This window comes from Melozone crissalis, unplaced genomic scaffold (genome assembly GCF_028551555.1).
Source record: "Melozone crissalis strain CALT ecotype California unplaced genomic scaffold, PUWL_Pcris_2 ptg000023l_1, whole genome shotgun sequence".
Taxonomy (NCBI): domain Eukaryota; kingdom Metazoa; phylum Chordata; class Aves; order Passeriformes; family Passerellidae; genus Melozone; species Melozone crissalis.
Window position 1 is genome coordinate 35493185 of NW_026535801.1, and position 26872 is coordinate 35520056.

Here is a 26872-nt window from a genome sequence, read left to right on the forward strand (position 1 = left end):
TCCAGGCACAGAGATGTAGTGTTAATCCTTGTGAAATAATACAAGAAACTTTAGCTGTTTCTATGCTCCTTATTTGACCACATTCTATTTGTAGGGTATTACCTAGAAAATTATGCTTTTTCCCCATTAAATATATGCCATTTCATCTGTAGTTTGCTTAGGTTTACCAAACAATGATCTTTTCTTTTTACCCCTTAAATGATCATGATGACTTTAAGGAGCTTCAGTAGCAGAAATGAAAGAGGCTGTCCTTCATTTGTCTGGTCTCAACACAAACCACTCCTTCTTTTTTTCTGTTTGCCTAATCAGATTAGGTTTTAAATCCTTTAAGGTAAGACTGCTGTTTACTTTCCAAGTTCCTAGAAAACATCTCTTTTTTTTTTTTTTAGGTTGATTTGGAAACAAGTAGCCTTTAGTTTTAGGGCAAGAATTTTCCACAACATGCTTCAGCCACAGCAAAGAGAATGGGCTAGGAGATAGATCAGAACAAGTTGCTGAGCAGAAGGAATGGGATTAAGAAGAAATTAATATTATATTTAGAAGAATATTAGGAAGTAATTCTTCATTGTGAGTGTGGTAAGTCGCTGGCATAGGGTGCCCAGCAAAGTTGTGGCTGCTCCAACCCTGGAAGTGTCCTAGGCCAGGTTGGATCAGGCTTGGAGCCACCTGGGATAGTGAAAGATATTTGTGCCCTTGGCAGGGGGTTGGAATGAGATGATCTTCAAGGTCCCCCTCCAGCCCAAACCAATCTGTGATTTTTATGATTTTCTAGAGGCTGTTTTTAATGCAGGGGCAGAGAGCACCCCTGACAGCATGGAGGTACACACTGTGGCCTTCATCCACTGACATAAAAAAGCAGCAGCTTAAGAGGTTGCAGAGTTGTACTCCTCAGAGGGAGGTGGGTGAAGTTATATTCCAGTCTCCTAAAAGGCTCCAGAGATGACAAAAATACTTTAAGCCTCGGAACTGCTCAGTTAAATATAACCTCTATGCCCCGGGCAAAGCTACAAGTTAAAGGTCCCATCACAGGTAGGTGGCACAGGTGTAAATTTGCTGTTAAATGGGAAGGGCTTTTAATTTTATGGCTGAAGTTTACAATAACATCTATAATCAATAGTCTAAATGCAAGAAAATAAAACACTTTAACTGCATATAAGACTCCAGAGCTTTGTGCTTTGTTTTACCTTTGGTTATTTGTTCTGAAAGGATTAAGTGCTTAAAAAGCTTAAACACATAGGAGGTGATTCTACTTTCTTTTATTGTGATATAAATTTGGGATAGTTCAATTAAAGTGAATGGGTATATACAGGTATAAAACTTGTGTAAACACTAAGAGCATAAGTCCTGCAGACTAAAGAGACCGAGAGGTTGCTGTAAATCGGAAAGATATTGAGCCCTTGTTTGTTTCATAACTGTCACCGAGTCATGAGTTTTAAAACAATGTATTATATCTTTTTTATCCTTGATCTGTTGCTTTCATGTTCACTGGGAATAGATAGATTTTCCAGAATTATGATTATGTCTTCATATCATTCATTTTGGTTGTGGTTGCTACGTTACGAGACAGGGATATAGCAAAAACTCTCCTTGCTTTGTTGGAAATTCAAAGCTTTTCAGAAGTTAAATGATGGAAAATGGGAATGTTTTAAGACTTGATTCTTTAAAAAAGGCTTATTTCTGAGATACAGATATGATGGTATTACTCTGTAAATGAGGTTTATTATGCCCAAATTAAAGATAAGGCATTAGTGTGAAGTAGTAAAGACTGGAGAGGAAGTGCAGTGAACTGTGCTGAAAGGCTCTGGAGTTAGACTTGGGCAGTGCCCTTGAGCCCTTTGACCTCCTGGTGGGCTTGTTAATGGCTATGGAAACGTGTCCCTTTTTATGCCTGGAGGTCAGGATTTGTTTTTGGAGCACTGGACATGTGCAGGTGGGAGCAGACAGGGCTGAGGCTTGGAGCTGGTGCCAGTGGTGCACTGGAGGGCTGTCCTTGCACATGCCCGCACAAGTTACTCTAGGAGAATATATAAAGGATTTTTTTTTCTTTTTAATTCAAGAGCTGATGAAGTTTAATTATCTCTCTGAGCTCAGATTTAGTTATTTTGCATAATTTTAATCACCGATGGCCTAATTTTCATAGGTGTTAATTCCCGCAGCTCACACTGAATAGGAGAAGCAGATGCTCACACCTCTGGAAATGAGTCTTTAGGATCTAGAGTTCACAGCTGACTTCCTAAATCAGATATTGATAATGAGTTTTACCTTAGTCCATTTTTGTTTTAAGAAATACTTCTTTAAAACAACTATTTCCATGGCTGTGGAAAGATGCATGTGTTCTATATTTAAGATTCTAATTTCAAAAGTAGACCTGAAAAGCACAGATTTCTGAAGGGATGTGGAGGAGGAATCCCCTTCACCTGTTTTTTTCTGGAGAGCACTCTTCATTGCCTTTATGGTTGCATTTAACACTGCAGGCCCAAGAAATGGGATTAGGAATTCCCAAAAGGAGCTAAGGAGAAGAGAAATTCATGACTGTGCTTTATATGTTGTGGGAGTTAGGTATTTGATACTTGTCATGTGAAAAGTGTGCTCTTCATTATTTTCTTTGGGGGTAATGAACCCTGTGAGTGTATCCAGATTTGCACAAGATGCTGTGAGTTACTTAAGAGAGCATGACAGCTCATCTGAACAGTACTTGTAAATGCAAGTAATTGGCAGTATTCACAAATATTTTTCATGAATACATTACAAAACTTGGGGCTAAAAAAAAATCATTCACAAAAAAAATTCATTCACAAAGTAAGTTGAGAGAACATGTGTACTCCAACTAGTGTGTTTATTTTTCATATAGTTTTGAGATGCAGGTTTGCTTGCCATAGCTGTCAGGAGCAGATACTGTGGAGAATAAACAGAATTATGATGTGGAAGGCTTTTTGTGCAGAGACGCCCCACTGTGTTTGAGTTTACAGTGATCAGTCAGCAGTTAAGGAACATATGTAGTTTTAACAACTGTGGACCTGCTGTAAAAGGAGAGAGTATTTGTCTTGAGAATAAAGGAAGGAAATTATTTTACATAGTTTACATTACACAAAACCCAAAGATTCTGTGGTAAAAATAAACTAGGAAATTTAGAGGAGTGGAGGCATAAAGCAGCACAAGTGTGAACAGATTGGTTATAAAAACAGTATTGCCTGAGCTTTGTGTTTGGGAAGCTTGGGAAGACTTTGGGCTCTTATTTATTTACTCCTCTCAGACTGTGACCTGTGAATCAAAGCGAACTCTGCCTGTGGAAACAGTTGTGTTAGAAGTATGCTCTGCGTTTTCAGTCATGATGGGGCAATAAATTCTGCTTTCCATGGATAGACAGCACTGTTTTCCCTGTGGTTTTAGTAAGTTGTTCCTGGCATTTAAGCTGATACACACCAACAACTGTTGTCTGTACAACATTCACCTACCTGTGTCCCAAAATGTTGCAATTCCTTGAGAACCTTTAATGATCTTTAGGTGTGAGTGGAACACAGAATGAAAGCATTTTTTGTTTTGTGCTTTCTATGTTTCACAACTTGTGGAAAATGGAATTAACTGAGATGCTTTAGCCAATCCCTTGAAGGAACTGGCAGGACCTTGGGCACATAGAAAGGTGCCCCCTGTGGAAAAGCTGCAAGTGCTTGGAGCTCCATTACAAATGCAGGATTTCAGCTGTTAGAGGCGTTTCAGAGCGAGGTGTTCAGCTCTTGGCAGAGAGGGGTGGTTTAGTGCTTTGAGACACATGTTTGAAAACTGCTGTTCACACTTAATCAAACCTCTTAATCTTCACTCATTTTTTACTCTGTGCTCAAAGGTGCTGTCAGGATGATTTAGTGCTTCAGAATGCTTTGGAGATTGGTGCTCTGTCAAAAGTTTTACACAAGTGCTCCAGACAAATAGCACACACTTAACCTATGTAAATTTAACACTCAAAATGTTTCCAGACATTCCCTGTTTTGGATAGGAAAGTGCTGCTATAAAGATTAAACCCAATTGTATTTTGTTATCTAGTAAAGTACCTCTCCCTTCCTGTAGTCTTCAAGAAACTAATTTTACCTGTTCTCTTTCTATTCCCAAAGGTTTGCCTGGAGGACTTCTGAATGGAAAGCTTGCCAAGTGTCTCTGCTCCTTGAGCAGCAGGACCCTCAGCAGCAGAAGCAGGCAGGGCTCTGTGGAGGTGGGATCCAGACCCGGGTGGTGTACTGCGCCCAGATCGTCGCGGAGCTGGGGACACACCGGCCCAAGGAGGGTGCGTGTGCAGGGTCGCTCTGAAACGCTGGCCTGAGTGCATCTCAGTGGCAGAAACAGCAAGAAAAAAAGTAAAAAACGTGGGGTCATTGGTAGCCTTTAGCTTGCTGGTGCCCTCCTTGTGTCCATGCTCCCACAGGGAGGTGCTGTGGGCACCAGAGGGAGCTCTGAGGAGCTGCCAGGAGCCGCAGCCTCCGGGGATGAATTGCTGCCAGTTCTGTTGTTCGCTTCATTGGGAGAGTTACAAAGGATGAAGGAACTAAATTATGCTTGGAGTTGACTTTTCTTCCTCTGTCATATATCAGGAAACCCAGCCCCTTGGTAGCTGAGTGCACTTATCTTAGTGTAGTCTTAGTTTAGAATATAAAACAGGTTGTCACACACCATTCCGGATATGGCTTTAGCCTCTGCTTCAGGTTGATACACAATCTTTCTTGTGATTTGAAGGGGAAAGCAAAAATAATATTGTCACAACTTTTGAGCAGACAGACGGGTTTTGGACACTGGAAGTGAGTTATATTTCCTTTAGAAGAATAATAAGTAGTTACAGATTCACAATGAATAATTCATCATAGGCTGTTTTATTTACTCAATGTGGTGCTCTTGCAGAATGTGTTTTTGAGCAGAGATGTAAGATAATAACAACACAATATTGTATCTTAGATTTTTTTACTTAGAGAGGAGAAGCAAGAGTTTCCTGGATGCCCAGTGTGTGTCCCAGCATCCCTCACAGACTCTGAGGTCATGGAAAACCAGACCTGTTTTAATCTTTATTCAGTCCATGCACAGTGGCTGATTCACCTCTCCCAGACATCTGGCACTCCTGTGCTCTCCCAGCACAACTCCTCTCTCTTGTTCCACCCAAGTGTGGACTTTCAGAGTTGGAAAGGGCTGTTGATAAAAGCTGTGTGGCATTTATTGACTTTCTTCATCCTTCTGAGCCTTCCTATGTTCCTTGCAGCCATTGTGGGGCAGGTTGATGAGCAGAGAGCTTGAACTGACTTCATTCACACTTTATTCTTTGTCAGAATTGTGAATTTCTCAGCAAGACTAGAGGAGTGCCTCTGAATTCCTTGAGCATTTCTGTATCTCATGACCAGAGTGGTGCTGCATACCCAGTGTGTGACCCACCTGCAGCTTTTTCCCTTGCTCAAAGTTCAGTTCAGCTTAAAAGTTGCCAGCCCTCTCCTCAACTAAAAAAACCCCACAAACCAAGCAATACCTCTTCCTTGTATTTACACTTCTAATCTTTAAAAAAAAAAAATTCATATAGTCAGCTGGAAAAACCCAGCTGTGCAGAGCAATTGTACTAGTTATAAACTATTACTGTAATTTCAGAGCAGTAGTGCAGATGTACAGTAGTGCTTGGAAAGTGAATATCCCCTCTACTGTCAGCACAGTAACATGCAAATGGAACAGGGAAAGCCTTCCCTGTTATCCCTCCTCATCCAGTGATATTCAGTGTGTCTCATTTACTAGCTGAATAATTTTTGTTCTTTGAATAAATAAAGAATTACATATTTTTTTGCCTTTTTTTTTGGCAATCAGAACTGGCAGAATACTTTTATTTATCACTATCTCATCTTTTACTGTACCAATTTTTCAGGGATGAGAAGATGAAGAAGTTAATTCTCTATGTATAAGCAAATATAGTGTCTAATTGCTACCATCAAAAGCACAGTAATTTTTCTTTCTTCACCTCTTGAGTGTCCTTAAAGGGATCATTCAGGAGTCAAACAAGCAAGTCTAATGGAACATTACCATCCATCATAGTTGTTATTCTTCTGGTTACTTCCAAAGAGAATTTGGAGCTGGGCCCAATGACATATGTGAAAGAAGATTTTGTCCCGTGGTCTCTCCAGTAGCATTCTGGGATAAAATATGTTGAATCCTAGTTGGAGACAGGTACCATCTGTGATGTGTTTATACATACTGCTCAAAGCTCTTTTATCCCCCAAGGATGTCTCTCCCATTTTTTATTTGCCTAGTCTTCCCATCTATTTCTTCTTTTATTAAAATGTGTGTTTGGAAAGGAAGCACCTGTTTCCTTGAGCCCCTATATATCAGCTGTTCAGAAGGTTAAGTCGACTGAAATCTTTCTGTATTTTGATTATAAGGTTCCAACTTGAAGACACTGAAAATGGAAAACTCTCACTCAGGTATTACTTTGAGAAATGCATTGATAAGATTTCGTATTTTTCTCCCCCAAGAGATGACGTAACTAAGAAATCCCTGTCTTGTTCCAAGTGAAGTTATATGTTTTCTAAGCCTTGAGGAGGATGTTCATACTATTAATATGAGTATTTGGAAGGAAAAGATATTGCAGTCTTTGAAGTGCTTGGTAATATTCCTGCCTTCTGAGGCTGTTACAGCTAAATTTACATTTTACATTGGTAAATGTGTAAAGTGCTGTGCAGTTCAGAGGTCTGTGAATGTAGATAACCCTAAGTGAAGAGACTCTGCTGGTTTTAATGCTGGCTGTTCTGTCCAAGGAGTCCAATCCCTCCTCACCTGGGAGGCTTTTGTTAATTTAGGCTGAACTTTAACATGATTACCTTTTACAGATCCTGCTGTCTTTAAGTATCTCACTGAATTTTAAGGTTTGAATTTATAATGCTTAATTTTCACAAAGATGTTGTAATCTAGTAATTCCAGAGATGGAAGTAGCAAATCTGCATGTTTGAAATGATGTTGCTTTTAAAGAGGAGACACATTTTGCACAAAAAGTAGCACAGAATATGCAAGTGAGCTGCTTGTGGTACAGCCCTTTCTGCCCTTCAGCTGTGATATTCCTTCATCCCTGTGCCTGGAATCCCATTTTTGGAACAAACTGTAGGCGTGGTGGTGACCACCCTTCTTTGTACTTCTTTTTAAAATTAAGTCTGTTCACTCATATGAAAACTCTCTTAAGCAAAGTAGAAATACACATCATTAATTTATTTTCAAAGTCAGACACTGCTACCATAGGACACACATGCTTTCTTCTCCTCTATAAGTGGGCTTATAAAAAGAGAAAAGATTTTTGGAGTTTTATAAAATTTTAGCTGAAATATATTGTTCCATAATAAATTTTAATTGATCTGGGTGAATATCACTAACTAGCAATCCCCAACAAAAAAGACATCTGGTAGGGAAGAATATTATGCAACAATCTGTTTATGAAACCTCTCCTTGTTTGGCAGTACAACTCTCCTCTCAATAAATTATTCCACTGATATGGGAATGAAAATTTCTCTTAGAATCTGGGACTGGTGTCTGTATTTATGTTCAAAAAGTTAGCAAACCTATGTAGTTCCTAGATTTAATTTTCTACCTCATGATTTTTTTACCTTCTTTTCTGAAGACCAGGGAGTATCCTTCTGTTTTCTAATTAATTTTGCTTTTTGGCTTTATCTGGAAACTGTATCTCATTCTCAGTAGTCTGGGAGATGGCAGTCTTTATAAAATACTCCAGAAGTATTTCTTCTCTTCTCTGAACTACTTACCTGCTGTCTCTAGTGGCTGGGATTGCTGCTCTTTCCATATTTTCTGTAGTTTTCTAACTAGGGTTCTGTCTGCCCTGTCATTCTTTCATAAAATTTGTGCCTTATATATCTTGACATTTTTCCTTTTTTACTTGTTTGAACAAAATCCAATTCACATCTTTGCTTTCAGAATTTTCTTAGAGTGTTTTGGGAGCCTGTCTGCTTAAGTTTTAATTATAGGATTGAAAAGACCTTTGTGAAATAAGGCTTTGCTTCCTTGAATCTTCTTTGTTGTTTACTCTGCATAGTAAATTTGGCTAATAAAATGTATCTCTTACTACCTGCTCAGCAGAAATCATTGCAGGTTCCTATCTTCTTAATCTTTGTTATTACATCTGAAAATCCACATAAAATTCTCATACCTGTACAAGGCTCTAAAGTTTTATTTGTATTTTTTTTGCTTAATGATTTTCTCCATCATATTTGTCTCCATATATTTGTTTTTATTTGAGCTTTAATTTCAATAGCAGGTATGTGACACAGCTGTGCCTTCACTGTTTTTGGATAGCTTTTCGTGTTACTCTTCAAAACTCTTTTGTGCAGAAGTCTCTATTATTTTTATGTTCCTCTTTCCTTTGAGAGACATTCAACCCTCACCTGTTAGCAGACATAGTACCTTGCCTTACTCCCCTGCAGTTCCCCAGCCTATCCTAATTTTTGCTTTATTTTTAGGATACAATTCCACCTGGTTCATTTTACATCAGATTGGTTTTTTATAAACTTGTGTGTTGCCAGCTGTAGTAGCAAAACCTCCTTTAGTCTGTTTACAGCTGAGGACTTGGAAAATCCTCAAGTACCTGTTCAGGTCTAATGGTTACTCTCTGATCCATCCCTCTGTGTATTCCCTTATGTAGTTTTGTCTTACAAGCCCCTTTACTGACAGAATCACAAAATGGTCTGAAGCTGAAACTGGTCCCCTGCACTTTCATCTGAGTCCTGCTTCTACAAGTCTCAAAATGATTATTTTATGGCCTTTATACATTCTTGTTTTCCTCAAAATATTGAACTTTCTCCCTACTGCTGATAGACAAAAATGCCTATTCCTTTCTTATCTGATGAGTGGTTTTTTTAGACTCGTCTTGATTCCCATATGGGAAATATTTTGGCATTGTGTTTTGTTTTTCAGATGTTGGTGCCATTTTAGACTTGCACAGAGATTGATTTGAAGAGTCCTTTCGTAGATATGTTATTCTCTATTTATTTTCCTCCCTTTCTTTCTGCCCTATTGTCTTATTTAGCTCCAAAATGTGCTGTTTTACCTCCTTTGCTCTGTTTCCTAATGAGGGTGCCGCAATTTTTTCCCTGCTAGTTCTTTGTTCTGCTCTGAATCATGACCTTCCAATGTGTGTCTCCTGGGGGATTAGTGTTTCAAACTGGTGCATGTGGCATCTGTTCAGTAAACTCTGGTTTTGGGAAGGGGACAGTGCCAGTGGAAAGCCCAGTTTGAACATGCCACCATCCCTTTTCTTGTGGAGCACCAGGTCCAACTCTTCAGGAAGTGGAAGTTGGTTGTGCAGGTTGTTGTCATTTATGGCTTTTGCCATACTGCATGTTGGATGTACCTCCTGCATATAAAGGACTGTGTTGATGAAGATAAGCTGCCTGTGGAGTTTAGGAGTTGATGCAGGTTATGCCCTGTTGGAGTGAACCCTGTGGGGAGTATGGGCACTATATTAAATGCACACTTCTTCTTTTTTTTTTTTTTTTTTGTAAATTTATGCTGGTGAAACTGCAGGAATGAGAAGATTAATTTACTCTACGGAAATTAGAATTTTAGGACTTTGATGTTCAAATCCTGTTTTCCTTGTCTGGTTTATGAAATTGAAAAGGAATAGGTTAGAATATATTAGTAATGAGAAAACTTGACTAGGACTGTAGGAGGGAGAGGAATAATGGTCAGCAGTGGTGTGAAAAAAGCTTTGTTGAGCTGCTCCTGGTGCAGCAACAGGAGCATCCAGCCTGGAGCTTAGCTGACCTGAATCAGCTAGAAGCCAGATTCTCAGGTGGAACCTCTCCCCCCCAAGGATCCCTCTCATCCCAAACTAGTTATTTATCACTGGGATGGCTGTATTGGCTTGAAAAGATAAGAAATACACCTCTGAAGTGTGAAATATATTCAGGGAAGTCTGTATCAGATTTATATTGCTGTGATGCCAAGTTATTGATCTGTAAGCTCACCAAATGCTGAGCAGATTTATGAGATACAACTCACATAATGGAAAAATAAATATGTAACAGCTGGCTTCTTCAGGGGAAACCCTGTAGAAGCAGGAGAGGAAATGATTTTATTCAGATTGTTGTACTGCATGACAGTGGTATTTAAATGTGCAGTTCAAAAATTTGAGTTTGAATCCATTAAGAAAGAAAAACCCAACATTTTCCCTAATGTCTTTCAGAGGTCTAATACTTTTAATTCTTTCATATCTTAAAACTGATTAAACTAAAATGAAGTGAGTAATGTTTAAAAAGACTTTGACAATGAAAAGAAGTGAGCCTTTTAAGAGGTGCCTTATAAAAAATAGGCCTTTTTTTTTTTGTCAGTAAGCTATTTGCTATGACCCTGCATAGTTATCACTTTATAAATGCCTGAATTTGTTTAGCTGGCTGTGGTATGCAGCAAATAATGTGTTGCCCAGTGAGTTCACGAGAGATTCTAGGTTTTAGTCCAGGCTTTTATCTTTGCAAGCTAACATTTTAATTGCATCTGTGTTTTTATAATTATTTCCTGCCACTGGAACTGGATTAATTCCCTCCCAGACAGTGATGGTTTGTTCTGTGTAATTTTGTCCTGCTGCTGTTCTGAGGCTGGGGAGCTGCATTGTGTTCAGACAATAACAGGGAGAGAGATGAAAAATTAAAAGGATTTGTGTGCACGAGGCTGCGCCACAAACTGGGACATTGGGGAGAGAGGAGGGAGCCAGAGGTGTCTGGAGCAGGGGACACTGGAGATAAATGCAGTTTGTGTGCCAAGGCCAGCCTGGCTGCTCCCAGCATCCGTGTCACCAGCTTAGCTTTTTTAGCCACATCCCGGTGTCCCAGGCACATCCACAGAGGGGCTTCTGTTGTGCCAGTCACAGAAGAGGTTCCTCCTTCCTGGGGAATGAATGCTGAACACAGCAGTGGGCAGAGCTCACACTCTTACAACGATTTCATGAAGTTTTCATGGATTGTCTTCCTGTTTCGTAGGTTTTCTTCCTTGTTTTCCTTGTATTTTCTCTCACCCTGTCTGGTTCCAATGATTTTCAGCATTTTCTGGCTAACAGCCAAAAGGCTCAAATATCCTGCAGAATCCTTTTTTGCTTTCCATCATTGGCTTTGCTGCCATCCCAGCATCCCTGTTGCCTCTGCTGTTTTTCCTGGACACTCTTAATGAATTGTCACCTCTGATCTGCTCAGTCATGTGGCTGCTGGTGGGGAGCCCCGTGCTCACTCTGAATGTTTGCCAGATATGTAGAGTGTTGTTAATCTCCACAAGTTCTGCTGTAGCAAAACAATGCAGTATCCCAGCTGAGATCATAGTCCTGTTGAGCAGCAGAGGGAGGACACAGGGATACTTTTTGTCTGTGTCACTTTAATAAAATTGTGAGGATTTTTATTGTTCTGAAATGCATTAAGCCATTGTTGCTCTTGGCAATCCACTATTAACCCTCTTTCATGCTGTGATTAGCTTTCTATTCATACGTTGTTCCTTGTCTATTAAATGGATTTTAATTGAAAATAGGCCTCCAACTTTGTACTTAGTGGCTTCAAAACTAATTGATTTTTCCTGAACCCATAAAGGAACCCTTTCCATCAGACATGGGGTGCATTAGGCCCTTAATGGAGGAGTGCAAGGGACTGGGGTTGGTGCCATTTCCAGGCTGGTCAGATGGCATTCACCACTTCTCCCTTGTGCAGTATTTTGTTTTTGCTATAAAAATGTCTTTCAGGTTAGAGAAATTGCTTGCAAATGTTGTGCTGGGTTTACCCCTATTGTGTTTTACACATGAAGGTGTTTTTATAACATAACTCTCTCCTTTGTGGTTTTCTCAAGTAATTTCCCTTTGTATTGATCCAAGTGTCTTTGGTTTATAAGTCCCAGCAAAGGCAGTAAGAGCTTTCACAAGGATATGCCATCCCTTTCTCATAGCTGCCTTGTATCCTGGCAATCTTCAATTTGGATTAGTTTTGCCATATGGTAAACATTTGGATTTATTGCCTTGAGAATTGAGTGAGTATTACCTGAAATATCTAAGAGGCAGACCTGATAATCTTTGTGTGTATTACAGATATATTAGTGATATTTAGAAAAATCTCATTTTAGTTTTAGTTAAAAAATACTTGGGTTTTCACTGTAAAAGGAAAATGTAGTTAAAGTCCAGGAAAAAAGTGTTATTTACCTCCTGAGGAGTTGAAAAACCATATTTGACAGGACCCCCTGCAAACAAAATGCCATCCTATGCATTTCTGCCTCTTGTTTGGTCAGCATTGCTTTTAACAGAGTGTGAGTATGTGTGCCTGCAAGGATCTGTCCACATGGCTCTATTCAAAGATAATTTATTTATTGGCTTAAAATTGCATTATGGAAATAATCATATCAGAGCTGATTTCCTCTTCCTCCAAATCATTACCTCAGTAAAAATATATAGGGAAACAAGACACTTTAGAACCCAATTTATTATCTCCTGCTGGTAGCAATAACCTGAAAATAACAGCAAATAGTAAAATTCAAACTTGAGGCAAGACACTGGTGCTGGGAACAGCTGCAGTTGCATTTATGAAGGATAGATTCAATATAACAGCTATAGAAATGTGCAATGTTTCAGAGGCTGCCAGATTAGTACTTGATTGCTTTTTCAAGTTTATTCTATAGATTGGAAAGAACACAGGATTTTAAAAGGTATGAACAAGTGTCATAAATAAGCTGCCACTTGAATCAGAGATGTTTCCTCCCCCTCCCACTTTGCTTTCCTGGCTTCTGCCTTTCACCAGAAACATGGCTAAGGTTGTTCCAAGGAAAATAATTACACAAAAAGCACTTTTTCTGTATGAATGCAGGAAAATGCCACTACAGAGTCAATTATTGAACGAAATCAGAAGGCTGGCCCATTCCTAAAGACCTTCCTGGCAGCTCTGGTCATTTATCATAGGCATAATGTCAGGTTTGTTCCCTGAGCAGGACATGCCCAGCCAGGCTGCCTGTGCCATTTGGAGGCTGCTGTGTGTGAGAATTTTGGCATTTAAAGGGTTCACAGAAACATTTCCCCTTATCATTCCTTTATAATTAAAAAAAAGACAAATTTGTTAGAGTATAAAAGAATGACACTGGAAAATCACATAAAGCTCTGAAATAAAGCAGATGGAAATCAGAGTTTTTAATCAAATGACTGAAGAAGAATGAAATTCTGTTTTAAGGAGGACCCTGCTGGTTCATCCTGTCACTCTGGGTGGAAACTGTCTCTCTACACCTGCCAGGTGTTGGAAAAGGATGGCATTGTATATGCATTTATCATTACAGCTTGGGCTTTTTGTTCTGGTCTTATTCCTGAAGACTGACTGGAGGACTGCAGTCAGTATAGAGTGAGGAGCAGAAGCTGGCACTGACTTGGAATGTATTTGGATATTTGATCAGAATGGTATTTTCTGATTTACCTTTTATAGAATGCAAAGAACTATGTAAGGAAGTGAGCAAACAAGCAGCCTTATTCCAGTGCCAAATGGGAAACATTTCCTGGGAAAAGAGCTTCCAGTGCTAGAATTAAACAGGGCATCAGCCCAAGGGAGGAAGAGGAGCAGGAGGGTGGTTGGCAGGGAGAGGAAGGCAGGAATTTCCATCAGAATGGGAAGAAGTCATCCATGAATGTGGGATGAGTGGTAGCCCCTTTGACTTTTTGTGATCAATTTTTCTTGATTTTTTAATCCAAAATCAATTTAAAATCATCTTGGGTGCACTGGTTGGTTTTCAAAGAAGGAGAACCATCCAACTGTATCTAGCCTTCCACATTTAAATAGTTAAATTCAGTATAGAAACAAGCTAAAAATCAATGGGGAGGGAAGAGCCATTCCTGGCAACAACACCTTGAGTTAGAGCAAAGCAGGACTGGACTTTATTCCTTGGGCTGACCATTTGTACTCATTTTTATTTCCTTTCATTTCTCTGAGTGAACTTCCAGAAAACGGATACAGTTTTGTAAAGCTTGATGCTGAGAGGCAGGTTAAGCCATGCATGAGACTTCTTGGTAAAATAAATATCTTATCCTTAAAACTCTAATATTTATCTCGTTCTGTCTGTCACTTCACTTGCAAGGTTTCTAGAAAAGGTCTCTTTATGTGAGCATTCAGGTGAATTGGATTTATGCCACCTTGTTCTAATCTTTAAATGAACATGTCAAAGGCCTTACAGGGTCTGAGAAAACATTCAGAAAATGGTCTTTTTTACCAATATATTATCTTTCAGCTTAGAATTAAATCACACTGTTGTTTAATCCTATTATTCTGATGAGTTGGAATCGTAAGTGCTGATCTTGGTCTGAATATCACTTTAGACTGATAAACTCAGCTTCAGGATGTGCAAATCAGAATTCAAGGTTGTGAATGTTAAATTCTTGTGTCTAAAACAAAAAAAAAGAAGTGTTTGTCTTCAAATGATTAATTGTGAAGAAAATGGTGTAATATCAGAAAAAGGAAAGATTACTCATATGTTGGGCATGTTTTTACAAATTCTTTTAAAATCAATTCCATGCATGGAAGCAAAGAAAAACAGACATGAAAAATAAAAATGAGGATAAAACAAACTCAGTAGCTATAAAAATTAATGAAGTCTTGGTAATGCCATGGCAAAGTAAACTCAAACAAGCCTTTGCCTTTTGAAAGACTGCTTTGATATTGATTTATCTAAAGAGACAGCCAAATTCAGCCCATAATGTAATTGAAATGCAATATCATATAATGACTCAGAGGACAGATTTAAGAGTCTTTCTTTCCCTTTCTTTTCCTTCCTCCCCCTGCCCCAAATAAAAAGGTGAGAGAAGTTAATTGAATCTAGAAATCTCTTATGATAAATGAAAATACAAAGAGAGTCACCTTTCCAAATCCATTGTCAGTATCAACTAAACTGGAGCTTGGCAGGGTTTGGGATTGGCTCATTTCTGGGATAAAGAGGATTGGAGATCCATGGGTGCAGGCAGCTCAGGTAAATGTCTCTCCTCCCATGCAGCAAAGATGCTTTGTGCTTGAGTCTGTGTAGAAGAATCCGAGAGCTCTGCTCAGTTTTAGTGAAAGGAGATGAAAAAATTCCAAGGTCTGGACACTGCATCCATAATCCAGAGATGGCAGGGCCCTGAAGGGCATGAAAATTGGGAGAATCCCCTGTGCTGGGGTTTTACTCACCTGCCTCTGCCTGGCTCCCAATTGCAGTGGGAGTTTTGTGGATTCCCTGCTTAGGTGTCTTTCTCTTTAGACCTCTCTAAAGAGGTCTCCTTGGCCATAAATGTGGGGATTAGATCCTGGTTTGTTACTCCAGCACTGCTGAAAATCAGCCCTCAATCTAGTTTTAAAGCACCTGATTGCAATTAAGCATAGTCTCAACTGGCTTGCTGAATAAGGGTCGTTTAGATAAAACTCATAAGTGCCTTTCTAAACACAGGATTAACTTTTTGCCCTGGGAGATAAGACCCTGAAAAATCACTGGATTTTGGTGCATTCTGGATAACTAAGTCCATCAGGACAGAATTACAGCCTTGATTTTCTTTTTTCCTCTTTTTTCCTTTCCCTCAGTTGCCAGACCCGTGGATGGGAAGCTTTGCCAGGGTGCTGCCCCTGGCAGCTCCCAGCTGTGCCAGCTGCCGTGCCGGGCCGAGTGCGCGGTGTCCCCGTGGGCAGCGTGGGGTCCCTGCCTGCCCGAGAGCTGCCAGCACCGCCACGGAGGGAGAGGTGAGCCGGAGTCCAGCCTTGCACAGGGACTGCAACAGCAGGGCTGTCACACTGGACATTGGGGCCTAATGTGCTTTTTAAAAAAATTAATCTAACACAGGATGAAGCTCTTGAGTGTGTGTAGTGGAATCTGACCTTTAAAAGGTTTTTGCCATAATTCATGTGAGAAGAAAAAGTAAGATTTTTTTCCAAGCTGATTCAGGTGCTTTTGTCCTGCACTAAACCTTGTGCAGGATGATTTCTTGGGCCAGCAGCTGCCAGGCTGCCCCTCTCTGATCCCCTTGGAAATCCTACTGCATGCCTGGGTTCCAGGGCAGTGTATCAGGATGGAGGTGCATCCCACAGCCCTGAAATCTGGACTCAGGTGGACCCAAGAGATTGTTCTTATTGTTGTGGGTTTTGGTTTAAATTCCTGGAAGAAGGATATGCAAATGTAATTCAACCTCCCCTGGATTTTAATTGAAAGCTATACATGTTTGTTACTGTGACACATTGAGATTCCTCACAGAGCCTTTCCTAAGGCTCTAAGTTGCAAAGATGGTTCTTGGAGTGCATGTCAGGGAATGGATATTGTTGTTTAGAAATTAAGCTCTTCTGAAAACTGCTTAAGTCTGTGAAATGATTTCAACTGGTCAAAAACTTTCAAACAAAAAGCGATATAATAAAAAATAATAATAATTGCAAAAGCATTTCATGTTTAAATTGTTTTGAATAATTTCTTTTTGCTGATTTGAGAACTGGGGAAGTTTAATCTGTTATATTCTCTGCAATGTGTTATTTTTAATTTTATTTTCCGTTTCATGACCAAAGCATTTCCATGAGGCTTCTACTAATACTGTATATTTGCCCCTGCTCCAAGACTGTCAGAGGAAAAACACTCATGTATTTTTTTCTGCCTTTTTCTTAGAATTCTGTGTCATTTACATAACAGAACTGGCTGAAAGATACTTGTGTATTAGTTCTGCATTGTGTATAGCAACATGACTTTTGGTTTTATTCAGGAGGAGGTAGATTATGTAATCAATTCTATGATTATTTCTGTAACCTTTTTCTTCCACTTTACATTTGAATCTTCCAGTTTAATAGGATGTCATTTCAAAGAGGTCTGATATGTATTATGTATCAGAAAACCTTATGCCTTCATGAAACAGAATACTAATTTCTTAGTAAACTGTTCTGCTGTGTCTCAAAACAAATCCTTTCGTTAGGGGATTCCCAGGCAGAATGGAGATGTCATTTATATCTTCAGTTCCTTAACTGTTCCTCTCTTTTTATGTTAATGCTGTTATAACATTAATATATGCATTGCTGGTAGATTTCTATATCCTGACATGTGTACTTCTATCTAATGCTGATGGAAGGGGAAAAAAATGTGAAAAATGTGAGTTTCTGGAATTCTTTGCACACTGTTAGATTTTGCATGCCTGGACACCTACAGTGCTGTCCCAATCAACCCAGTTTGTAAATATTGTTCACTTGTTTGTCTTTAAATCCCCCAGCTCCAGATGCCCCATGTAGTCCTCTCGCTACTAAATTATTGCATAAATATTTATTTCTGTTGTCCAGTTAATCCAGCTGTGCTTTTTCCAGGCTTCAGGATGAGGCAGAGGCAGGTGGTGGTGGATCCAGTGGGCGCCCTGGCGGGCTGTCCTCATCTGGTGGAGTCCATCCCGTGTGAGGACGCGCGGTGCCACGAGTGGGAGGTGTCGGAGGGAGCCTGTGTGACCGACCGAGGGCACTGTGGGCCTGGGCACCGTGTCCTCAAGGCTGTCTGCAGGAGCAGGAAAGGTGAGCTGGGCTCTGCTCTTAAAAACCCCGTGGATTTTTGTGCCTCCTAAAACAACGTTTTGTTCCGGAGCAATTGGCGCTTATGTACCATGGCTCCTTACTGAATTTTTTATGAAACTTTCAGATTTTTGAGTTGGCTGTTTTGCTCCTTAAAGCCTGGGGCTGGTAGAACCAAGGATTTTGCCTGGAGCCTTCTGTTCCATTTTATCCTAAAGGGAATGGCTCACCAGTGCAGGTTCTGTATTGTCATTTCTGGCCTTATTACCACAAAAGTGGGATATTTGTACTAAATCAGGGCTCTCACTGAGGTCAGCAGCTCCATGGTCATTTAGAATATCAATCCAGCTCCCAGAACTCTGGTTTTAGCCTGTGGTCTGAATAATTCTCTCATTGGGATAACACTGTTACAGTCATGAGCAGGGATGCTCGGTTGTGCTGCCAGAATTAATACAGGTCTGAGATGTAAATGAAATGATTGTACTGAGTAATCCTTCCCTTGGCAGCAGTTTGAGACCTGCAGAGTGTTCAGTGTACAAGTTGCTAATAATGAATAAGTACATTTTTATGTGACGTTTACAAACAGCCAGCAAGATGTTATTTCTTGTGTGTGGTTTGAACCTCAGCCAAAAGTTTCATTTCTTGATAAGGTCACTGTTGTCAGATCTTTAGATTCAATTACATGGAGCACAATTTTGCAGTCCTTAGTCACAGCAAGACTGTGCTATCATCTCAAAAGTGGCAAAACTGTACAACTTTAGAGCCTGACGTTGTATCTGCAATGGAGAATTCCTCTTTTACAATTTCAGGGTGATAACAAGTGGTTAATTGATAAGTGGTTAATATAGTGGGTTGTTTATAAGGCACTAAAACCTGGCAGAAAGAAATAATGGCTGCTTTGTCTGAAAAGCACAGATTCCCTTGAAATATATTTAAATCTGTGTGGTTTTCTTGTCAGTTTGTGAGAATGGGGGGAATAAAAGAAATCTTCAACTGCTACAAAATGACACAGAACATCAAGGAGAGCAAAGAGCTCACTCTGGATTTTGCCCGAGTGGTCTCTGCTGGTGTGTGATGATTCCTGTAGGTCCAGGCCAGCAGGATGAGTGCAGGTGGAGGCTGGCATTGCTGAGGAGCACCATGCACATCACAGTGCTGAGGCTGTGCCAGCATCCATCTCTGTGCCCCAACTTGTGCTGGGGACAGCAAGTGTGTTCCATGGCAGGTGCTCACTGATCTCTGATCACACTGTTCTCTGTGGCTATGATCCTTCAGAAGCCAGGCCTTTGAAGTGTCTCTCTTTCACTCAATTGTTCAACAAGGTATCGGAAGTCACAATAGGCTTTCCATTTCAGTTATTCTGTGCATGTTCTAGTTACAAAAAAAAAATATTTGGTGGGACAGTCTTCCTACCCCACCAGTCTGAGACAAACATTGTTACTAGATGTGATCAGGGTTCACTTAAAACTGAGAAGGTTTCACCAGGAAATGTGAAGGGAGGTTACCAGGCAGGTTGGAATCACTGCTTAGTATTATTCTGTAGACTTTCTGGAGTCTTGATTGAGTATGAGAGGTCTGGAAGAGTCCTTACAGTTGAAGCTAGAAAAAGAGTCAAATTGTTTCTTTTCTTAATTCACTGACGTAGTTGCTTTGTTCATAACCTTATTTATTTCCTTCTGTAACATTCTTTTACCTAGATTTCCTTTGCAAAAAGTAGTCTGCTTTGTTTTTGGATAGAAGTTGGAGTAAGTGTCAGCTTTGCTTAATGTGTTTTACCTGGAGTAGCTGGTTAGTTGGCAGTAGGAGGTCAGAAGGGAATTATGTTAAACTGAGATGTGTCATTTACAGGTGAAATAGCATGAGGCCTTTGTCCATGCTTAGCATTGTACACATGCTCAGTATTCTGTGCAAGCAATGGCCCTGCTGAAAGCTGTGTTGTGTGCTGCTATTTTCATTTACTTAAGCGTCTTTTGTAGAATTCAGCTCTAAAATCCATTGATTTATCCAGTCATTCTGTCATCCATGCTTGGCATTATTGCTCAGCATTCCTACTGAATGCCTGAAGGGATGAAAAAAAAAAATTTGGAACCTGTTAAATGCCAAATCCAGTATATCATCAACTTAACAGTTCATTTGGGCCTGGAGTGTGTTGGTTAGGGTACTTTGGGTTGTCTCTGTATCCCTGCCAGCAAGATGCCTTCATTTTCATGTAAATGCCAAACTTTGTGATGTGGTGCTCTCCTCGTGTTGCTGCAGTTTGCTCCCTTCTCTTCATGAGCAGCTTCAGTACTGTTGATGTCAGCTGTGCTGCAGAAGGGTTTTCCATCAGGCTTCTTGTCCTTCCCTCCCTTCTCCATCCTCAGTGGCTGAACCTGTGTCCTTTGCCACCTGTGCTTTTCTGTGTAACACTGGGCTCTCCATGGCTCAGGCACAGGAGGCCTTTTCCATGTGGAGTCTGTTTTTTCACTTGCCAAAAAGGAGCTTTTGGCCACCACATTTTCCTTCTTCCGTGTACTGTCCCCGGTTCCAGCCCATGCCATGAGAGAGGTGAGTGGGGTGCAGGGGCTAAAGAACTTCTCTCACCAGCTGAAGCCTCACCTTTGAATCCCTTGTAGTCTCCTGTCCTTCCATGGTAAAGAGCCATCACTTCTGGTGAGATTGTTACACTGGGCTGGGTAACAAACTGCTGCTGGCCTGAGCTGGAGCTTGGGCAACTTGGGAACAAGTCACAGCTGGGTCAAGCTCTGATTTGTGGGGTTTCTCTGAAGGCTTCCCTCTCTGTGTAAGGGCTTGTGTGAAGTTCAATGATATAACACTTGTGCTCAGCCCAGAGGTACAGAAATGACTTTTTGCTTCTTAAGTAGGTTAATTTGTAATGGTGAAGTGGTTCCACAGAGCACATACTATGGCCAACAGGGTTTTATGTAGTAGCTGGAGTCTGTAATTTGTGATTTGCAGTGCTTTAGCGCAGATGAGGAGTAATGAGAAGACAATAGTAATCTCATTACTTTGTCATTATTAGGTGTCTGCTCCCACCTAGGAGTGTCTCTAATCTCTGTTAATAAGTTACTGAATGTGTGCAAGATACTCTTAGTGTCTGGTCCATATCCCTTGAGTGCTTCTCTTCTATATCAAGAAAAGGCAGTAGTGTAATAAGTCAAATTAAATTAAATACTGTGTAGAAACACAATGTCAAGTAATGCATAGAATAGAAAAAGAGTTCTTTTGTATGCTTCTTATAAATAAATTTTTTATGGATGGTATCTTTTATTTAGCTGGTGAAGGTCAATAATAGATATATTTGGGAAAGTCCGTGAAGCCAAAACAGTATAGGAAAATTGATGATTGTACTAAAAATTGGACTGTGTGTGTCATTGGCCACATTGATCTATACTTCAGATAAAAGAATTTATTTGAAAGCTCTTTTTTTATATTTGCAGACACCTCAGGAATTATTTGTGATTTTACTCAGAGCGGGTGTTTTTGGTTGTTCAACAAGGAATTGAATAATTGCCAATTGCCTTTTTGTAATGTGTTCTTGGGCAGATAGCTGCAAGTGTCTGACATTTGATTTTGGGCAGCCTTGATTAACACTGACAAACATTATTGTGCATTGACCAGATGAAAGGAACTCCCTGAAAACTTTCCACTTCACAAAACATGAACGTGGTCAAAACTTTTTCATTTTTAAATGCAGCTGTGCAGTAGCCAATGCTTATTGTGTTTCATTTTTTTTTAAGAGAATGACCCAAATCAGCTTTTGCTTCTTTTGTCTTTGTAAGTGGTACAAGCACTTTGAGTGTGGTGGGTCAGGGGGCATTCAGACAGCAGGGCTTGATTCAGGGTCAGCAGGCAGAACTTCAGTCCAGATAGGAGTGCTTGTCCTTCAGAGGTAATTTCACAGTTGTTTGATTTAGGTGCTACAAAATAGATAAACATGTTGGGTTCAGTCTGATGGAGGAATTCGGACACTCATTTTATTGGCATTTTCCCATATCTGTTTTAGGCTGCATTGATAACAGAAAATGAGATTGAAGCAAAACAAATGTGGAACCAGACCTTGTTTTTAGAAATGCCTGTTGTGCAGCTTGTGCAGAGCAGTCATTATGGTAAGGAGTACAACCTGAGAACACATACGTAAAAGCAACTATAACAATAAACTCATGAAATAACAAGTCTGACTCATAAAAGTAACAATTCATTTTCCAAGCATTTTATAAATGTTTCTGACGGTGCCATAAGCAAATTCCTGCCTATTAGCAGTGCTCTTGAGTAGGTCGTAAAATGTTATTATTCAGAATCATACCCACAAGTCATCAATCTATTTCAGTGGAATTCCCATGTCATCATTTATTAATTCGCTTTTGCTTGTTCAGATTCCTACCAGAAGAACTATTAGTAGCAGAGAGGATTTCTCTGAGACAGAGAACAGCGTGGTATCTAAGTAATCAAATATATGAAATCAGTCATACCCAAAGGCTTAATTGTTTTAATCAGAAAATTATTAGCTCAACAACAGGGATTAATGCAAAGGTCATGTGATTTTGCTGTATTCAGGCTCTTCTACTCTACTCCTGGTTAACAAATCTAAGCACAGCTCAAAAGCTGCTGAATATTTGCTTCCCTGTACTTGGGTTTCAGGGTTTCTTTTGTTTGTGGGAGTTAAAATTCATAGAAAGGTTTGAGTTGGAAGGGACTTCAAAGATCATCTCAGTCCTCTCTGCCACGGGCAGGGATGCCATGAGTTTGGACAAACAATCCAGACTTGTTGTAAATGGTGTCTTCATTTTAAGGACAGTATTTATAAGAGTGCTGAATAATCTCTCTGTTCCTTATGCAGAGTTCAGGCAGGGTCAGGGAGGTGCAGGTGCTGAGGCAGAGGAGCAGAGCCCAGAGGGGCCTAGGATGCTGCTGACTCTCCCCTGCAGCACTTGAAGGGCTGGTGCTGGGGCCTGTCACAAAACCTCCATCCTCAGCACCTCCTGCCTCACCTGGAGCTCTGAGGCACCCTGGGCGTGTGTGTGCATCCTCCCCAGGCTCAGCTGATAAATGAACAACACCTGGCAGCTCTCAGGACTCACAGCTGGGGGTGTGAACATCCCTGCTATGTTCCATCTGCCACAGGGGCAGCTCAGGAGTAAAACACTGCAGCAAGAGGGCTTCTGGCAGTGCTGCTGAGAGGAGCTTCAGCACAGCAGTTCTGGTTTGTTTTCCTGTGCCATCTCTTTGGTTCTAGGCAGTTGGAATCTAGAACCTGCTGCTTGCCAAGGAGAGAAGAGGATTTTTGTTTTTCAGTGTTAATAAGTTCACTGAAAAAGTACATTTGGGTTGAAATACATCTGTTTCTGAGTTTCTGTTCCATCTGGCAGTTTTATTTGTAAAATTGGGGAATAGTATTTCAGAGACAAAATGTTTTCTTTCAGCATTTTTTAGATCAAATGATTAATGTTTTGGGGTTTTTTTTGGCAAATGAACTAGTCTTGAACAAAATTAAGAACTCAAAATATTTTTAAAAGAGGTTGTTAGCAAAAGCAAAATATTCCTTTCAGATTAAAGCAACATTTTGCCTTACATTGATTATTTTTCCCTAAATCCTCCCCCAATCTCTCTTCAATTCCACTTTAAACATTAGTTTTAGTTTCCTTTTCCCTTTCCCTTTTTTTTCTCTCTTTTTTTTTTTTCCCCTTGGTTCAGTGCCCAAACAGAAATCCATTATTCACACAACTCAATTGCCAGAGCAGACACTGAAATCCTGTTGGAATTGAAGCGAGGAGTAAAGGGAAGTAAGGTAATCAAAGCAGTGTTAGTTTAAGATCCAATATTACATTCTGCCAGGGCTTGACAGTGAAGCTCTGCACTTGGAGAAGCTGAAGACTCTTTGTGGGTAGAATATCAGCAGTGGTGTGCTCAGCTTGCCTGTCTGTGCTTCCAGGTCAGTGCCAGTGTGTCCTGTGCTCCCCAAGAGTGTCTGTGATCCCTGCTCTGTGCAGAGCATCCCAAGGGCTGGAGCATCCCCACCAGTGAGCCTGAGTCCTGCAGGAGGAAGGGGCTGCAAGGGCACAGGGCAGATGCTTTTCTTCCTCCTTCAGGGCATTAGGGAAGCACCCACCTGACCAGTCCTGTTTTAACAGGAGTCATAGAATCACTTAGGTAGGAAAAGACCTCTTAGAGTCCAGTCTCAGCAAAGCCAAGTTCTTCCCTGGGTAGAGTTCATGATTTTTCATTTTGCTATGGATTGATGATGTAAAGTTAATTTGCAGATTCTATTCATGCTTCTCAGAGAAAAGATATACCATGTTCAATGTACTGAAAATAAGTTTGAAAAAAGTTCTTTCCTCTTAGTTCCTGAGTGTATCTCACTGTACCCTGTCACTGAAGCAGCTGATCCCAAACCAGTGTGTTTTCCTGACTTTTAGAAATGCAGATCCTAAAAGGCAACATGCAAAGGTTTCTAGCAGTTAGGCAAGATCCATATTTCTCATTTAGCAGCCATGCAGGAAGAAGGATATTGCAGTGTAGTAGCAGGGCTGAGTATTATGAGTGTTTGAGGAATCCTGAAGCATGATGTGTGAGTTGTTCAGTGGGTTTGGGACCTGTGTTTCTTGTAGTCATAAAGGTTGATGTTCTTTTTGAGCAGGCTGGTTGTTAACGAGCCAGGTGGAGTGGATTTAGTTGCCTCCATCAAGCCTTACCTTCCAGCAGCTGGTACCATGCCAAATATTTGATGTCTCCTGCTGGAAGCATTTAAAAACTCAAAATGCAGATTGTGCCCTGCTCTAGGACTGGTGCACAAGCACTGTGAGGACAGACACTGCCAGGTTCAGGAGAATTTACTGTCTTTGAATCCTCTGCTGAAATTGATGTCTGCAAAAGAAGCAGAAGATCAGCTTCAGGTTGATTTTAAGGTAAGCTGCTGGAAAGTTAGAGCTTTCTCTGCTTAGTCACACTTTAACAGTTTTATTTCATTCAAGATTATAGCAAACATGTGGCCTGCCAGCCAAGGAAAAGAGAAATGGAAAAGTCTGTAAATGATTCTTGTAGTAGCTGTGTGTGTGTAAATAACTGTCCTGCAGTCAGGAATATTTCTCTAAAGTACAGGGTGAGGTATCTAATGCTGGACAGGTGGAAGGTCGTGGGCTGCAATTGTGAGGTTAAACTCAAGCATGCTCTGATTTATTTTCTTTATCTTTGGTTGCAGATATGTTGCATGATTTCCAGCTAAGCTGTGGCTGTGCTTTTTCAAATGCTGGTGGTGTGTCTTGTGTCAGTCACCCAGAAGGCAGCTGCAGTTATATCCAGTGGTAATTTTAGCTCCTCATATTTGGCTGATGGAGATGTAGTGGGGTTTATCAGGAATAAAGCCAGCTTTCATCCTTCCTGTGCTGTCACTATAAGGTATTACAGCCACCTGTGAACTTATTTTTTTTTTATTACCAGCTAAGTGTGAGCTTGTGGTCAGTGCAAAATGCCCCCAAATGAATTGCTATGCAAAACCACCATTCTTTTCAGTATCTAGTGCTCCTTTTTGATACACTCTGTCTCCAAGAGATGTTTTACAAGACTTCAGAGCATTGCTGAAATGGTGAGCGCAAAGGCTGCTTCTTCCCTGTGGCTGTTTCAGCAGAGAGGAGCTGGATTTTCAAATACCCAGCTCCCCCTTTGCACCGTGAGAGGGAGCAACAGGTGCTGATGTTTTTTTAAAAATTAACCTGAGCTTCAAACACTTGTAGGTCAGGAACAAAGGGTCGAGGTAGCCCTTTCAGAAATGGGAGCTGTAACATTAAGAAAAATATAAACATCAGTTAATATGGCAAGATCTGTACTGCCCTTTCTTTTTTAAATGTTAAGGAATAAGTTTGACCTATGTTGATCTGAGCCTTGTGATAAAGGTTACCTAAAGAGCAGGGGGGTGTGTGTGACCTGTAGGTCTGTTACTTTGGCGCAAGTGCTTTGAAGAAACTTCATGGAAGGATTAGCATTTATATACCAGGCTAGTGCATATATATGTAGATTAAAACTTTTTTTTAATCATCTGCTTTTAATGTCTTGGGAACCTTTATGGAGTTTGATGCTTTCTAACCTTTTGATTATGAGACTGAAATAAAGTTCTTGTATTGTATTTTGTAATTGCTGAAGTATTTAATTTTTTAAGTCTGGAAAAGGAATTGCATAATAGTTTTCTTTGAGTTTGTCCCTATTGTATAAGAAAAGCCCAAGTTGTTTCAGTACAAAACTAGAAAAATACCTGTAAGTACCAACAGGAATTCCTGTTTTCTCAGTGAAATGAAGCATAAAATACCAGCTTGGCTGTTTTCTTTAAACAGAGCAAAACTTCACATACAGGTAGTTCATGTTCTTTTTGGAGGGTTATTGCATTTCTTAGGGAACTGTGATTCAGAAAAACATGTGAGTGAAATGGGATTGTTCTAGAAGGGTGTTAAGAATGTAGATTGATGACAATTCTAAAATTAACTAAGTGGGTGAAAGAGGAAGGAGGTTGGAAGGATTTGTTTGAAAAGTATTACTAATGACAAAATTCTGCATCTGTGACTCAAATGTGGCTGAATGCACCAGGAGGAGCAGGTGGAAGATGTGACAGTGAGAGTTCATCTCATTCATAAACGTTCTGTTTTCTTGGATTAAGTGGGTTCCAAAGGGCATTAAGGATTTCCTGGCTTTTTTGCTGAAGGGTTTCTCATATGTAGATATGATAGATGGCAGACCGTACTCCTTGACCATGATTTGAGACTTTAGAACTCACAGCTTCTTGGGGAATATGAATAATGGGGATACTTCATGTCATCTTTTCATCCTTCTCATCCCCAGTGGAGTTTCTAAGGCATTTGGGTTACTTTAATAAAATGTTTCAAAATTTTCTGGGGTGCAGTTAATGGAGAAACTGTACAATGGCAAATTCTGATTTTCTTAGGTTGCCAGGCTGAATCAAACCAGAAAATAGTATTTGGCACATGTGATATTTTTTAGATTCTAATAGAGAGAAAATTGCCCAATTCACATTTCAAAATTATTTTAGCCAGTACTTTTTTTCCTAAGAGAAATAGTCAGGACAGTATAAAAGGCTTAAATTAAACAGGAGGTCATTAGGGTGAAGAAATGACTGGCTGTATTTTATTGCATTCTGTGTATGAGGTTTAGTGGGATGGAGTGCAAATCCCATGACATGACTCATGGAAGAAAAAATGTTTCAAAATAAGCCAGTTAAGTCCTGTATGAAGTAGAAATAAACTGAACCTGATTCTGCAGGCAGGAGGCTGGTAGTGAGTATGTGTAAGAAGTGGGGCTGGGGGCTGCCCTGCAGCACAGTCTGCAAGGGGGGTGGGGTGAGGGAGAGGAGGGATGTGGAGGAGGAAGGGTTG

At 40.2% G+C, this 26872-nt stretch overlaps 1 protein-coding gene across 3 annotated transcripts in view; it reads left to right on the top strand.

Moving 5' to 3' along the window:
- Nucleotides 1-26872, top strand: part of THSD7B (thrombospondin type 1 domain containing 7B) — a 299304-nt gene that overhangs the window by 117335 nt on the left and 155097 nt on the right. For all 3 annotated transcript variants that reach the window (XM_054277755.1, XM_054277756.1, XM_054277758.1), the window contains exons 6-8: nucleotides 4107-4276; nucleotides 15555-15710; nucleotides 17301-17498. In XM_054277755.1, the coding sequence (XP_054133730.1) occupies nucleotides 4107-4276; nucleotides 15555-15710; nucleotides 17301-17498 (524 nt within the window). The remainder of the gene's footprint in view (nucleotides 1-4106; nucleotides 4277-15554; nucleotides 15711-17300; nucleotides 17499-26872) is intronic.